The 17500-nt window shown below is 43.5% G+C and overlaps 1 protein-coding gene across 1 annotated transcript in view; it reads right to left on the reverse strand.

The window, feature by feature from the left end:
• The window catches only part of klf5l (Kruppel like factor 5 like), a 33320-nt gene that overhangs the window by 10395 nt on the left and 5425 nt on the right, over positions 1 to 17500 (reverse strand). Inside the window, exons 2-4 of the mRNA XM_080781231.1 lie at positions 2840 to 3229; positions 1152 to 1923; positions 1 to 141 (exon numbers count right to left, since the gene is read on the reverse strand). The exon at positions 1 to 141 is cut by the window's left edge and continues 3 nt beyond it. Of these exons, the coding sequence (XP_080637357.1) occupies positions 1 to 141; positions 1152 to 1923; positions 2840 to 3229 (1303 nt within the window). The remainder of the gene's footprint in view (positions 142 to 1151; positions 1924 to 2839; positions 3230 to 17500) is intronic.

Consider the following 17500-nt stretch of genomic DNA (forward strand, 5'->3'; position numbering starts at 1 on the left):
GGAAGTCGCAGTAGTGGATGCGTCTCTTCTCCAGCTCGGGGTTGTTCCGTCGGTTGTAGCGCGGCCCCGTCAGGACGCCCTGCCCGTGGGTCATCAGCAAGGCGTGCGGGGACATCCCCGGTGGCACCTTCATGCCGCCCACTAGGGGGCGCCAGGGAGCAAGGAGGTTAGAGGACTGTAGTTCGCCCAAAAATGTAATTAAATGAACAGTAGCCACGATGTAGCTGTATTCTGATGACCGGAGGGGTCTCGATATATTTTTTTAAATACAAAATTAGTTAATATCACAGGCAGACTCTTATCACATAGACTCACATAGAATAAATGTCAGAGATGAAATCGACATGTAAATATGAAATAAATGCTTAAACATGTAGCTATAGGTGTAATGTTAGAGTCCACAGAAGTGAACCTTTTCAAGCCTGTTTTCTCAACTCCACCAATATAAATGGTAAATGGTGCATTTATATAGCGCCTTTATCCAAGGCGCTTTACATAGATTGTGCATTACATTCACCCATTCATACACCGATGGCAGCGGAAACCATGCAAGGCACCAACCTGCACATCGGGAGCAATTAGGGGTTCAGTGTCTTGCTCAAGGACACTTCGACAGTAACTCTGGGGGAGCCCGGGTTCGAACTGGCAACCTTGCGGTTCCCATCCAGGCACTCTACCCCTGAGCCACCGCCGCCCCGGATAATTATATCCTTCACATTCCCAAACATTTTAAAGGAGAATTCCATGCTTGAAGGCTTTCCTACCTTTTTTTGTAGACCAAAGAGGTCAGAGGTGTTAAGGTCATTACACACTGGCGAATTGGCGACGCGATATATTCGTGCGAATAATTCGCATTTAAAAACAAACAATTGAAGTCCATGCAAGCTTCCACATCAGTGGCGAATGTGCGAATGTGCGAAAATGCGACCGTTTTCGCTCTTTATTTGTTCGCTCTGGTGTCGTATTTTGCAGAGATTCGCAGGAGAACTGCAACATGCAATATTTCGCATTTTCAGATCGCTTATTCGCATCGCGTCGCTAATTCGCCAGTGTGTAATGACCTTTATTCTGTGCAAAAGTGCATTATTGGCTTATATTTCCATCGAAATAAGTTGTAAAGTGTGGCGCTTATGGGATATATTTTGACCTACCTCCTAATGCGCGCGGCGCACCCTGCTGGTACGGGTGGTGGAGGTGGGGTTGGTGGGGGTGGTGAGGGGGTGCCGACGGAGCAGCGGGGCTGGCGTTGTGGGCGTGGTGGTGGTGGGAGGAGCCATCGGGGCTGCCGGGCTGGGAGTTGGGGGGCGAGGGGGGCAGGCTGTGTGGCTGTGGGTGGTGGTGGTGTGAGGAGGGTGGTGGAGACCCCTGCTGGCCGTGGTGGGCCGGTGCAGGGGGCGGGGGGGGCTGGAGGTGGTAGTACGGGTGGTGGTGGTGGTGGTGGTGATGGTGGTGGCTCTCGGCCGCCGTGGTTCCCGCCGCCGCGGTGGTCGCCGTGGGAACCTGCACCATCATCCCATAGTCCGGGACGGCGTTCACCATGGTCATGGCTGAGCCCAGGTTGAGCATCGTCCTGGTGCTGGCGGGGACGGCGGCACCGGAATGGTCCTGGTGCTGGGAGGACGACGACTGGTGGTGGTGATGCGACAGGGTCATGGTGAGGTCGGCCCCGCCCCCCAGGGGCAGGTGGTACACCTGGGCGGGGGGATGGGGGGGCGGGGGCCCGATGTGCTGCAGGTCCGACTCCGCCCCCCCCAGCACCACGCCCCCTCCCCCGACGTCCGGCTTGATGAAGATGCAGCCGACTCCGCCCCCTCCTCCTCCCGGCACGTTGAAGGCAGAGGTGAAGTCCGGGAGCGCCTGCTGCTGATTGGAGGAGGAGGGAACCTGATGCTGATTGGCCGAGGAGGAGGAGGAGGAGGGAACCTGGGAGAAGTGTAGATTTTGACATCAAAATTTTTGATTTGGTTTTTTATTACAGTCTTTTCAATACAATTGGATTTAGTTTTAGTCATACTTTGTTTTTTTTTGGTCATCTGAAATGTTTTCGTGTCAGTCTATCGTTTTAATGTAAGTCGTAAGATTTTAGGCGACTATAAATCTACAGTAGATTTAGTCGCCTTTAATGTATTTCTGGCAGGCCTTGATGTCGTCCTAACGGCTGATTTTAGACTTGGTTGCGTGCTGAAAATAACCGATCTCTACAAGCTTGTATAGATCGTCTATTTTCAGCATGCAACCAAGCATGAAATGTCTCGTCTTTTAGCTGGATCTCTTTTCCACTAGTCTCTCACGAAGGTAACAAGACTACTCGCCCCGTTTCTGTTTTCCTCCCAGAATTTCCCCCAGTGAGGGGTTGGTGGGAGAGGCTGGACAGCAGACGGCTGGACTTTGAATTTATCTAACTATAAACTTTCAAATATAAGTCTGTTATTTATAATTTAAGTCTGTTATTTATAATTTAAGTCTGTTCACAGAAGTTGTTGTAGGATTATGTGGGGATTATCTGACGAGGTTACCATTTGAGTGGGCAAAACCTTACATAATACTAAATTGTTTATAGGGTCAATATAAGTAAAATAATATAGCATTTCCACAGCAGCATCTTTTTATATTTTTCCAAAAAGAATACAAACAGCCGATAGCATATTACAAAGTTATCCCCCTCACTGGTGAAGATTCCGGGAGGAAAAACGGGGCAAGCACCGGGGCGAGTATAGTCCAGTATTCCTCACGAACATTTTAGTCTATTTTGTTGACGAAAACGGCCAATAGATTCAGTCTTTCTTATACGTTTAGTCGTCGTAGCTTATTGGTCTTTTTATTCATGACATCATCGTACCTGGGAGGCGGAGCAAGCCGTGGCCTCCAGACCGGGCTCTGATTTGATGACGTGCTGCAGGTGGGCGGGTGCGTTCTTCCCGTGGTGGGCGGAGCTTCGGTACAGGCCCGTGCGCAGGTGGGTGTGGCTCGGCAGGATGAGGTTGATGTTGACGCTGTAGGGGGCGCTGTTGCTGCTGTTGCTGGTGGTGGTGGAGGAGGACGACACCGGCTTCTCCTCGGAGAAATACTCGTCCACGACCGACGCACTCTCTCTGCGATACTTCTTATCCGACAAGGAGGAGGAGGAGGAGGGGGAGGGGGAGGAGGAGGGGGGGGGAGAGGAGGGGGCCAGCAGAGGAGAAGAGATCTGAGGGAGATACTTCTCCATCTCTAGACGAGTCAGGGGAGTCTGAGGAGGAGAGGAGGGGAGAGGAGAGGAGAGGAGAGGAGAGGAGAGGAGAGGAGAGGAGAGGAGAGGAGAGGAGGGGAGGGGAGGGGAGGGGAGGGGAGAGGAGGTTGTTTAATTTTAATTTTATAGTCAATGCATTTTACATTAGTTTTACAGTGTCATATAACCTAGCATACAGACAGGGCCGGTTAAGACTGATATGAGGTTAGGGGACTTACGTGGCTGGTTAAGACTGATGTTATATATGGTTAAGGTTAGAGTTAAGGTATATAGTGTTAGTAATGGTTGGACAATGTGACCAATGGACGTCTCCACGTTTCCTAATCGCAGCCTCGGGACACAACAGGGTTCCGACAAATCGCTGCACGTAAACACCGTCTGACGGACCCCAAACTGTAAACGACATCATCCATCGTGTCTTGGGTGGTATACATACTGCCGCATGCATATTATCTATAACTTATACTTCAATTACGCTAACCATCTGCTCCAACAACAGCTGCGGAAATAATTTGCTATATGCCTGTCAGTCAAAGCAGTGTTCCTGTGCTGTATAGCATGCTGGCATGCTATAGAGATGTGTGTGTGTGTGTGTGTGTGTGTGTGTGTGTGTGTGTGTGTGTGTGTGTGTGTGTGTGTGTGTGTGTGTGTGTGTGTGTGCACGTGTGTGAATGCTCAAACGTCATTCCACCCCAGTCAATAAAAACAAAGAACATAGACAACAGCCCTTATCACATCTCACAGACATACACACGCACACACACACACACACACGCACACACACACACACACACACACACACACACACACACACACACACACACACACACACACACACACACACACACACAAACAACAGTACAAATCTATTCATTCATTTTTGTCACTAGTCTGTAATTGTATCTTCACAATGGGAAAATCGGGAAAATCAACAAAGTGTGCATGCGTGTGTGCGTGAGCGTGGCGTGTGTGTGTGTGTGTGTGTGTGTGTGTGTGTGTGTGTGTGTGTGTGTGTGTGTGTGTGTGTGTGTGTGTGTGTGTGAGAGTAATCAGACTCCCAGCTGTAATTCAAGACGTGTGTGTGTTTACTATAGTGAAGTAGCTCGACCAATAGCGCGTGTCGGTCTTGACACCTGCACAGTGTGTGTGTAATGTAGGTTGAACGAATGACTGAACAACTAAATATTTAACTCTAATAGAAATCACAAAAACAACAACTGACTGAAACTGTATATCGCTGGATCTCCATATATTAAAGATGGACTGCCACCATTTTGTTCCACCCTAAAACATGATCATCAGGTATTATTACAACATAAGGGGGGATAACTTTTTCCAAAAAGTGTTCAGCCTCCAGGAAGAAACCCTAAATACAAAGTTAATACACCGTTGGACATACAAACGACTCCAGGGTGTCTAATGAAGTACTGTCACCTCATAGACACATGAAAAATTGTGGCACTTCCCAGCTTGTGGATCAGCTTGTTTGACACTTTTGAATTTTAATCCATGAAAAGTAACAGTTTTGAACACGAGGAGTATAAGAGCCATTGTGACCTAATGTTTTTCTGATTGTCAGTGTCACTGCAGCTTGCGGTCAGTGTCTGGGCCAGCCCAGGTATTTAACCAGGCTCCTGATCAGGTACAGGTGTGTTGCCAGTGGCAGACGGCAGAGGCTAACAGTTTTCTACTGTGTTCAGGAGGAGGGCTGGTCCCCTGTGTTTGTTAGTGTTTATTTCTTATTATTGTATCTGTATGTTATATTGTAGGAAAATGACTGCAGAGAATAAAGCAAAGTTAAACTCAACGGACATGCTTTGGAGATCAGTTTCTACTGGCACACGTAAGGGCTTCCACCTGGCCGTCGTTGGTTAAAGTCCCTATAGTATCACTAAGGCTATACTAGTACTCAACGCAAGTAAAAGTACTCGGTATGTGTTCATCTCTGACAGGGGGGTGGAGGGGGGGGGGATACAATCGCTCCTGTGTTTCTGCTGTGTGCCCTTGAGCCACGTTTCCTGCTGACCTGGATGCCCAGTGTCAACACTCCTCTACTCGCGTGCGCTGCGTGCGTGCGTGTGTGTGCGTGTGTGCGTATGCTGCGTGCGCTACGTGGTGAATGCAGGTCAAGGTGTACAACTGGGGTCTCACCGTCTCAGTGTGTTAATCATTGTTGTGATAAGAATCTTCATACCAAAGTACAAGACATTACAGACACACACACACACGCGCACACACACACACACACACACACACACACACACACACACACACACACACACACACACACACACACACACACACACACACACAGACACAGACACACACACACACACACACACGTCATTGGAAGCAGGAAGCAGTCGGACCAACCCGTCACAACCATTGCATCATTATTTTAGTTATTTTATTTTATAGGTGCCATAATCGTTATATTATCGTTGCTGTCGGTCAGATCTATTATCTCAACGTATTTTTGAGTGGTGCGACCACTCCTACCACCAGCAATGTCCGTGCGTACCAGGGGGGGGCAGACAGACAGATATAGACTAAGGAAATCGGGACTTCCTGAAAGTTCATATAATGGCCTGTTGTGGCGCTGTCATTGGGCCCAAAAAAACCCCATATCCCCATAGAGGTCCATGTATTTGGGCCCAACTTCACCTAGACTGTATTACCTTAATAAACATGGTCATGAATACTTTCTGCCTCCAGTCACTAGTTTAAAGTCTCTTTTCTCATGTCATAATATTCTTTTTGGAAAATTATGGTCACTGCTGTAAACTGTCCCACAGTGCATCAAACTGTCACAAACTGCTGCAAACTGTCCCACAGTGCAGCAAACTGTCCCACAGTGCAGCAAACTGTCTCAAACTGCTGCAAACTGTCCCACAGTGCATCAAACTGTCCCACAGTGCTGCAAACTGTCCCACAGTGCATCAAACTGTCCCACAGTGCATCAAACTGTCCCACAGTGCATCAAACTGTCCCACAGTGCAGAAAATTGTCACAAACTGCTGCAAACTGTCCCACAGTACAGCAAACTGTCACAAACTGCTGCAAACTGTCTGTCTGTCTGTCTGTCTGTCTGTCTGTCTTTGAGTAAAACATTTAAACTCACACACTCACAAATGCAAATATCATTCAAATCAGAGTCAAAGCACCGATACAAATACAAGCTCCAGCAATACAGCATCCTGAAGAACACTCACGTGTCTTCATCGTATACTGAAGAACCCACACAGTGTCTTAAATACAGCATCCTACTGTAAAACCTATAGCCTACACAGGTGTGACCTGGAATGTCCTGACACCGTCCGTTAACCCATTCAGGACGGGAACCCCCTTTTGGTGTTTGAAGCATTATGTCATGCTTTAAGCTGTCGGAAACAATCCTTAAATTGTCCTTAAATTGTCACTTTACTGTCAGCTGGGGGGACCCCCAAAATCAAAGCAGGTTGTTTTCAACTGATTGTGAACAAGGTTGGGAGGCAACAGGGGGTGCATTGCATGCATGGCCAAAAAGGTTTGGGAACCGCTGGGCTAGTATAGTGTAAGACAAGTGCTGTTATTAAAATGCTTACTTTAAAAATACTAAAATAGCTAAAATACAACAACTCATGGTCATGAGTTCATAAAGCATAATTCATCATAATGTCGTGATGTACAATAAATATGTGGTTCATCATTGATATTGATATTCATATGAGGTTAAACATGTAAAACATGATGTGGTGATACACTTTCTGAGGCAGCACCTATAGTTCCCTGTCTGTCAGTATAGCTACACCTACACTGGACCATGACTGACTGACTGATTGACGCGTGATTGCATGGCATTGCACACAGCTGGTACAAACTGTGTCTCACTCACTCAGACTCTGGTCGGCATGAAGGAAGCAGCAGCACACAGTTTAGTGTGTTACAAACTGTTAAAGTATTAGAGTAAGAAAGACGTCTGGGGGGGGGGCTGAACCCACTGCCGTTATAGGAACCTTCCGCCTCTGAGGTACAGTGACAGCAGAGAGATGATGAGGTCATTAACTGTATATACGCTCAGTTACTGATTACCTCCTTCTGTCGTCAAGACAGGAGTCTTAACGAGGTCTGTCTTCCTGATAAACCCATAATATGACAGCCTGACGCATAACCAGTACCTAACACTTAAACGCATTCAGGACGGGAACCCATGTTGGTGTTTCAAGCATTATGTTATGCTTTATAGCTATTGAAAAATAGCAGATCTACAAGCTCACGATTTGAAAAATCGTGGAAATGTGGCTCAATATATATATATATATTCTTTCAGAGTGAACCTTTCTAATCTTTGCTTCTGGGGGGGGGGGGGGTCCCTGGAACAACATATGTTCAGATGGGGGTCGGCGGCCTATCATACCTATAATCTTTGGGGTTCCTTGACATGAAATATTGAGAACCACTGATACAGAAACATGAGGTATTTCAGAAAACTGTCGTGATTTAGAAGACATTTTTTTTACATTTCGACGTTTACTCTTAAATCTACAGTTGATTTAGTCGACTAAAATGTATTGTGGCGGGCCTTGATGATGCCGTCATAATGACAGATTTTTGACTTATACTGGATCTCTATAGTCTCACTAGTCCCTTCCTAACATTTTAGTCTAGTTTGTATTTGTTGACAATTAATTCTCAGTATATTTAGTCTTAGTTTTAGTCATCATAGCTTACAGTTTTCATCTAGTTTCCATTTAGTTTTCCCTCAGTGGAAAAAGGTAGTCGAGGGACATTTTTTGTCATAGTTTTAGTCGACGAAAACAACACTGACTAAAACAACACTGACTAAAACAACACTGACTACTGCGGCTTCATTCATCGCCGCTCACAGACACAGCCTCTGCCGCCGCTGCCGCTGCGCGCTAGCTTGGCGTCGGCCGCTGTTTGCTCGGTATCGACGCACGCTGCTTCATCTGGTAATTAGTGCGTCAGCTCGCCTCGTACCAGAGAATCATCAACCAGCTTTCAAGCTTGGCTGTCATTCTCTACGTGCATTCCACAGTTTTGGAGCCAGAAGGGAGAAGAGTTTGGGACGTGTGGAGCGTTGTTGTCCCGGCGTTTTTAGCTGGAAGTACCCTCACTAAAAACGCCGGGACAACAACGCTCCACACGTCCCAAACTCTTCTCCCTTCTGGCTCCAAAACTGTGGAATGCACTTCCCATTGCAGTCAGAACTGCAGCCTCACTCCCAATCTTCCGCCGGAGTCTGAAAACCCACCTTTTCAGACTCCATCATGGCCCATAGCACTTACCCTATACCCCCTTAGATAGCATTTCTGTAGACTTAGATAGCATTTGATATAGTTTCATTATATAGATATTCCACTGTTACTTTCTTAGCTTACACATGTTTCATGATAAATGCTTTTATGTGATGTATTCCCATGCTTTTGTTCTTGCTTCATGTAAGTCGCTCTGGATTAAGAGCGTCTGCTAAATGCCTAAATTGTAAATTGTAAATTGTCTACGTGTACGTGCCAAGCTGAACTCCCTATATGGCTATAAGACTATAGAGCGTCGCAGTCCTGCCCCCTCCCTCGAGAGACCCGGGAAAGAAATCCCCGTTCATTTATATCCTCATAGACTTTTCAGAAAGTATATTTATTTAAAGACGGTTTACGCCGCGGACAAAGACAACTCTTGCCGTGACACATCATGACAACAAACACAATGTTTTGGGCCAAACAAAGGAAAAAAAACGGCTTTTTTTGGTTGTTTTTCTTCTTTGTTGTCGTGATTTGTCACGACTCGAGTTGGCTTCATACGGCGCTTAAAAGGTCTTTTAAATAAATACTTTTTGAACAAAGAATGTTTGTTTTTGCCATCTTTGTTGAAGAGTCTGAGCAATTAAGTTTTATTTTATTTTATGCCAGTGTTCATTTTTAGTTGGATAAGACAGTTTAAGTAGCCTATAGGCAGGCCTAAAGTTCAATGGATTGTTCAAAGACTTGAGCTTAAATCAGAATTTGCTACTAAAAGTAACACTAAGACTAAGTTATTAAAATACTTTTAGTATACTAGAATTACAAAAAATACGTTTTTCGAGTTCAATTGAGCTCAGAAAACCTAAAAGAAAAATTACAAAAAGCTTTTTTTTTTAGTCACGATGCCTTTAAGATGGAACTCTCCATGGAACGGAGGTTGTGACCTTAAAGCAGAGAAACGCGCCATCAATCGCAAACATTTCATGTTCAGCCATCCATAACACATAACCAGCAGCTGTACAGTGCATGGATATGATTGTGTGTTCAAGTGGAGTTTAGCTTTTACTTATTAAAGTCAAGTCATGTGAATGTTATTTATATAGCACGTTTAAAAACAACAGCAGTTGAGCCAAAGTGCTTTCCAGAGGACAGGTAGTCTATCACAGTACATTACAATAGTAGAACATGTAATACAATCGATAATAAAACAGGCCAAACAAACAAAATAACAACAAAAACAATGAACAACAATAAACTAAACGCACTGTATTAAAAGCCGGACTAAAAAGCTGTGTTTTCAGGTTGGATTTGAAGTAGCGTTAAACTCTCTGTAACGTTACGTTCCCCCCTGTAGCTATAGGTCCCCGGACCCCTCTCTGAGAACCACAATGCAGTGTACACAGTATGCAATCCACAGTGGAATGCACTGAGTGATGTAAACCATACAGTGTCATTCCATTCATTTCTGTGACATAAGATACTATCTGAGAATCTATAAATATACGGTCTGTCTGTCTGTCTGTCTGTCTGTCTTGTTCAGTAGTGGTCAAATAGCTCTATATTGTTGCTGTAGTGTGTGTGTTCAGTAACGGTGTTAAATAGCTCTATATTGTGACAGTAATCATTGCTATAGTGTGTGTTCAGTAACAGTGTTAAATAGCTCTATATTGTGACAGTAATCATTGCTATAGAGTGTGTTCAGTAACGGTGTTAAATAGCTCTATATTGTGACAGTAATCATTGCTATAGTGTGTGTTCTGTAACAGTGTTAAATAGCTATATATTGTGACAGTAATCATTGCTATAGAGTGTGTTTAGTAACAGTGTTAAATAGCTCTATATTGTGACAGTAATCATTGCTATAGAGTGTGTTTAGTAACAGTGTTAAATAGCTCTATATTGTGACAGTAATCATTGCTATAGGTGTGTGTTCTGTAACAGTGTTAAATAGCTATATATTGTGACAGTAATCATTGCTATAGAGTGTGTTTAGTAACAGTGTTAAATAGCTCTATATTGTGACAGTAATCATTGATAAATTGTTCAGATCGGGATACCAATTTCCTCCAATGAGGAGAGATTGGACCTCACAAACATATCCAATTCAATGTTCGTAATGTCTATAGTTCCGCGCGCACGCACACACACACACACACACACACACACACACACACACACACACACACACACACACAAAACGTTGTTTCATCACTTCTAATTTCACTGTTTATCCTGAATGTCTGCCTGAGGCTGTGTGTGAGACTGTGTGTGTGTGTGTGTGTGTGTGTGTGTGTGTGTGTGTGTGTGTGTGTGTGTGTGTGTGTGTGTGTGCGTGCGTGTGCGCGTGCGTGTTGACCTGCTCAGACAGGTTCCACAACATACTGCTCTCATTCTAAACACACTGAGCAATCGCACAATGACGCACAAGCACACACACACACAAAGACACACAATGACGCACTGAGACACACTTCATGCAGAAAGACACACAACGGTCGGGTGGAATAATACTGAGATTCTCTTCATACTTCGTTAAAAAGTAGCAACAACAAAAAAAGACTGTCACATTTTTTGACTTGATTTGTTGGAAAATAACACAACACTACACTCCACAAGCTCACAACGCGTTGCAATGTGACACAACTGTGGGCTTGGAGATCGGCTGTCTTCAAATTAAAGTGCTAGACTTAAAAAAAATCCCCAACCTTAAAAAAATCCTCAAAAAGTCGAACAGTTCTATATAAATGACAAAATACCCACATAAACCAACAAAAACGAACGCTTAACCCATTTTGTGTGCATGGCCGGGAATCCATTTTGGTGTTTGCATTATGCTTTAGCTATTGAAAAAAAAGCAGATCTACAAGCTCATTGAGCAAGACTCTGAACCCCTAATTGCTTCCGATGTGCTGGTCGGTGCCTTGCATGGTTTCCGCCGCCATCGGTGTGTGAATGTGTGTGTGAATGGGTGAATGTAATGCACAATCTATGTAAAGGTGTGTGAATGTGTGTGTGAATGGTTGAATGTAATGCACAGTCTATGTAAAGGTGTGTGAATGTGTGTGTGAATGGGTGAATGTAATGCACAATCTATGTAAGGTGTGTGAATGGGTGAATGTAATGCACAATCTATGTAAAGGTGTGTGAATGTGTGTGTGTGAATGGGTGAATGTAATGCACAATCTATGTAAAGGTGTGTGAATGGGTGAATGTAATGCACAATCTATGTAAAGGTGTGTGAATGTGTGAATGTAATGCACAATCTATGTAAAGGTGTGTGAATGGGTGAATGTAATGCACAATCTATGTAAAGGTGTGTGAATGTAATGCACAATCTATGTAAAGGTGTATGTGTGAATGTGTGTGTGAATGGGTGAATGTAATGCACAATCTATGTAAAGGTGTGTGAATGTGTGTGAATGGGTGAATGTAATGCACCATCTATGTAAAGGTGAATGTGTGTGTGAATGGGTGAATGTAATGCACAGTCTATGTAAAGCGCCTTGGATAAAGGCGCTATATAAATGCACCATTTACCTCAGAGTTCAACCAACAGCTGAAATCTCACGTCAATCATCAAAGGTCCAATCACTTCACTCGTAGCCTATTTGTGACAACAGACACTGATTTTGAATAATCAGTTGGTACACAATCCACACGGTTTTAGTCGACTAAATCAGTGACAGACAGACAGACAGCAGCGGTTCTTCGGTAGCCACAGGGGTGTTGAATTAGTCGACTAAAACTAAGACGAAAAATGTCATGGTGACTAAAAACTATGACTAAAAATATACTGACAATTCTGTCAACAAATAAAAACTAGACTAAAATGTTAGGAAGGGACTATAGTGGACAAGAGATCCAGTATAAGTCATTTTACACTTGGTCGCATGCTGAAAATAGCTGATCTACAAGATCACAACGCGTCGCGCCGCGACGTATTGTGAGCTTGTAGATCGGCTATTTTCAGCAAGTGTAAAAAACAGTCACTACGACGGCATCAACACCCACCAAAATAACTTTTTTAACCTTAGATTTAGTCGACTAAAACTAGGCTAATACTAAAACATTCCAGTAGACTAAAATGTGACTGAAACTAAATGAAAACCATTGAAGAGACTATATGTTATGACTGAAACTAAAATCTAAATTTGCTGCCAAAAACAACACTGAACCCTCCGGGGGTTATCAGCAGATTATCAGCTTCAACATTGTGTTCTCACTAAACAGTGAAGCTGCCTGGAGAGCTTGTAGATCTGCTATTTTCCCGGCGAACAGGTTTGGCTGTAGAGCGGGAGGGGACAGAGCAGACCAAGTAGCGAGGGAAAAGGTCACGTTTACAAAGTATTAAGTGGTCGAATGTCTTGAAAACACACATTTAGGATGAATGCAGTATGTAGTGTTGGTCCCTGCTTCATCTCTCTCTTAGCTAAGGGGTCTTTGGCCTACCTTGAAGACCCCTGTTCTAGGAAAACAGTCTTATATTCTTAACCAGTAAAAACCACATTGAGACAAAAAGTCTCTTTACACAGTGTGAACTGGCCAAGATAAGTCTCTTTTACACAGTGTGAACTGGACAAGAGAAGTCTCTTTTACACAGTGTGAACTGGTCAAGAGAAGTCTCTTTTACACAGTGTGAACTGGTCAAGAGAAGTCTCTTTTACACAGTGTGAACTGGACAAGATAAGTCTCTTTTACACAGTGTGAACTGGCCAAGATAAGTCTCTTTTACACAGTGTGAACTGGTCAAGAGAAGTCTCTTTTACACAGTGTGAACTGGCCAAGAGAAGTCTCTTTTACACAGTGTGAACTGGTCAAGATAAGTCACTTTTACACAGTGTGAACTGGACAAGAGAAGTCTCTTTTACACAGTGTGAACTGGTCAAGAGAAGTCACTTTTACACAGTGTGAACTGGACAAGAGAAGTCTCTTTTACACAGTGAGAACTGGACAAGAGAAGTCTCTTTTACACAGTGTGAACTGGACAAGAGAAGTCTCTTTTACACAGTGTGAACTGGACAAGAGAAGTCTCTTTTACACAGTGTGAACTGGACAAGAGAAGTCTCTTTTACACAGTGTGAACTGGACAAGAGAAGTCTCTTTTACACAGTGTGAACTGGACAAGAGAAGTCTCTTTTACACAGTGTGAACTGGACTAGAGAAGTCTCTTTTACACAGTGTGAACTGGTCAAGAGAAGTCTCTTTTACACAGTGTGAACTGGACAAGAGAAGTCTCTTTTACACAGTGTGAACTGGACAAGAGAAGTCTCTTTACACAGTGTGAACTGGACAAGAGAAGTCTCTTTTACACAGTGTGAACTGGACTAGAGAAGTCTCTTTAACACAGTGTGAACTGGACAAGAGAAGTCTCTTTTACACAGTGTGAACTGGACAAGAGAAGTCTCTTTAACACAGTGTGAACTGGACAAGAGAAGTCTCTTTTACACAGTGTGAACTGGACTAGAGAAGTCTCTTTTACACAGTGTGAACTGGACTAGAGAAGTCTCTTTTACACAGTGTGAACTGGACTAGAGAAGTCTCTTTTACACAGTGAGAACTGGACAAGAGAAGTCTCTTTTACACAGTGTGAACTGGTCAAGAGAAGTCTCTTTTACACAGTGAGAACTGGACAAGAGAAGTCTCTTTTACACAGTGTGAACTGGACAAGAGAAGTCTCTTTTACACAGTGAGAACTGGTCAAGAGAAGTCTCTTTTACACAGTTAGAACTGGACAAGAGAAGTCTCTTTTACACAGTGTGAACTGGACAAGAGAAGTCTCTTTTACACAGTGTGAACTGGACAAGAGAAGTCTCTTTTACACAGTGTGAACTGGACTAGAGAAGTCTCTTTTACACAGTGTGAACTGGACAAGAGAAGTCTCTTTAACACCTACTGGTAGTCATAGTCATTGGCTCAATAACTAACGTCACATATAGTGAACACGGACATTGGAGTGGTTGCACCACTCAAAAAAAGACAAATAAGTTTATAGGGATAAGGCGCAAGATATATCCATCCCCCCCCCACTCACCAAAATTAGCAGATCTACAAGCACACTTTGGTGAATGTTCCCGCACAGAATAGGACTGGGGTTTAAAAGTGGTTAAACGGCTAAAGTATAAAAGCAAATTTAAATCTGTCCTAATTTTGGAAAACAAACAATCCTACAGTTTTCCTCCTGACATATCCTGGCCGGGGGCAAAATGTACATACATGTGTCACGCTGACAGACTGCTGCTGTAATTTGCATTATAGCTGGTTTTATGTTTCCTTTTGATGTTGATTTTGTGTATATAGGCTACAGGCAGGCATGCTTTTCTTTATTCTTTCATTTTGAGTTGTTTGTGTCAGAGTTTGGAAGCACTCGTTTTCAGTGAAGAGACCTCCTCCTGCATCATGTGCACATTCTAAACAGGTGGTACGCACGCGGCTGTTGAGTGATTCAACAAGCGCTTCCAAACTCTTGGGGGAAAAAAAACACTCTGAAAGGAATTTCTTGGAAAGGAAGTATAGCTCATAAAATGTCTACAGTGGATTTTGTTATGAAACAAACACATTGCAGATAGAAAGAGGATCATTCAAGCTTTCCCTACAGCTGCAATGTTGGTGAGTTAGACGTTGTTTAATACAATTAAATAGGACTGTTCTGTTTGGATGAATATGGGTTGCGGATGGGAAGGTGCACCTTGTTAGCACCTTGACTGGCAAGATGGCCGCTGTTTGCATATCATCAATAGTAGCAGTGCATGGTTTAACAAGGAGTTTGCCTCATTTTATTATAATCTCTATAAAACAGTTGTGTTGTGTTGCTGTGTCAGTTCACTGTGTGCTACTGAAGTCAGTCAGTTAGTTGTGTTGTGTTGTATTGTGTTGTGTTTCTGTGTCAGTTACTCAGTTCACTGTGTGGTACTGAAGTCAGTCAGTCAGTTGTGTTGTGTTGTGTTGTGTTGCTGTGTCAGTTCTGTGTGTGGTACTGAAGTCAGTCAGTTGTGTTGTAGGTCTATTACTCAACGACACTGACAATGAGTTTAATTACTCAGTGTCATTTCGAGAATAAATAAAACTTGAATGAATAACCCGCTGCCCCCCCCCCCCCCCCCCCCCTCATTGAATATTGAAAGGACTTCTTGAACATTCCACCACTATACCGTAGCTCCTCTTTTATTATTCTGTAGTGGAATAAAATAACATTAACTTTGGACTTTGGCCTCGTTGTGTGGTTTTGTGTGGCGGTGCACATGTCTGACAATTGTACTACGTGGTCACACAGCTTAGAGCTGTAGCCTGTTTGATGTATTGTTCACACTATACTGTGTAACACATGTACAGTACAGTACAGTACAGTACAGTACAGTACAGTACAGTACAGTACAGTACAGTACAGTACAGTACAGTACAGTACAGTACAGTACAGTATGTATGTGGACCGTTATGCGTTTGCAGCAGCAGCCCCCAGGCTCTGCAGGAAGAGCCTGCCTGTGTCTGTCTGTCTGTCTGTCTGTCCCGCTTTTGTGCCCATATATGGAGCTGAGTGATTTGTTTGTGATTGATGCAACACACTCCATATTTGGACGTATAGCTGCTTTGGGGACTCCTTATATGGTTATGGCTGAGTCATGGTGACATGAGTAGCCTACTACACACTTCTCACTAATTCGTAATTTATTCTAATTGTTATTGCAATTTACGATCTGCGTTCGCTTCCCGCGTTTGCGCGTCTTACTTGTATTTGTTAACCTGTGAACATGTTGACATATCGTATCGTCTTATATTGTGTTTCTTGCATGGTTCTGTTTTACTTCTGCTCTTATACAACACGTACTTTGGTCAATATTGGATGTTTTAAATGTGCTCTCTAAAGAAAAAGGTTTTGGGGACCCTCAGGGGTCCTTGGGGGAGTTTCAGGGGATCCTCAGTTAATAGGTATATACAGGAACCAAAATGGACCCTTATGGGTCTCTATACCTCAGAGAGTGTACAAATGGGTCCATTTGGTTCCATTTGTACACTCTCTGAGTTAAATCAACATTGGTTTTACAATATAAATGGGGGTCCCAGATATAGAAATTACATTTAACGGGGACCCCGTACACTGTGGGTAAATCATCTCTTGTGGGGGTCCTTTTGCATATATTTTCAAACGGGGGTCCGCATGCTAATACATGTGGATTTCATAATACTGATTTGGAAGAGTTATCATTCCAAAATATCATATCATACCAATTCATAAACATATCAGTGTTGGCCCCTGCTTTAACCCATTTTGGGGACGGGAACCCCTTTTGGTGTTTTAAACATTATGTTATAATTTAGGCAATTGAAAAATAGCAGATCTACAAGCTCATAGCGCGCCACCGAGTGGCGCGCTACGAGCTTGTAGGTCTGCTATTTTTTGAAAAAAATCGTAAAAATGTGCCTCAAATCTTTCAGAAAATTGTCATGATTTAGATTTTTTTTTTTTTTCTTTTTTTTCTTTTACGTCAGGCCTGAATATGAGTAGATGGATGGTGACCGCAAGGTTGCCAGTTCGAACCCTGTGGGCTCCCCCATGCAGAGTTAGTGTGGAAGTGTCCTTGAGCAAGACACTGAACCCCTAATTGCTCCTGATGTGCTGGTTGGTGCCTTGCATGGTTTCCTCTGCCATCGGTGTGTGTGAATGTGTGTGTGAATGGGTATTTATTGATTGACTGAATACTTTTTAACCCATTCTGAACGGGAACACATTTTGGTGTCAGCATCATGTCATGCTTTAGCTATTGAAAAATAGCAGATCTACAAGCTCATAGCGCGCCACCGAGTGGCGCGCTATGAGCTTGTAGGTCTGCTATCTTTTTGAAAAATCGAAGAACGACTGACATTTTTTTAAATCTGATCTCAGGTCAGAATGGGTTAATCAGACCAGTGTGTGTCCAGTGGAAACGTCGTATGAATCTGATCTCAGGTCAGAATGGGTTAATCAGACCAGTGTGTGTCCAGTGGAAACCTCGTATGAATCTGATCTCAGGTCAGAATGGGTTAATCAGACCAGTGT

The sequence above is a fragment of the Protomyctophum bolini genome, assembly GCF_963924005.1.
Source record: "Protomyctophum bolini genome assembly, chromosome: 13".
NCBI classification, from domain to species: Eukaryota; Metazoa; Chordata; class Actinopteri; order Myctophiformes; family Myctophidae; genus Protomyctophum; species Protomyctophum bolini.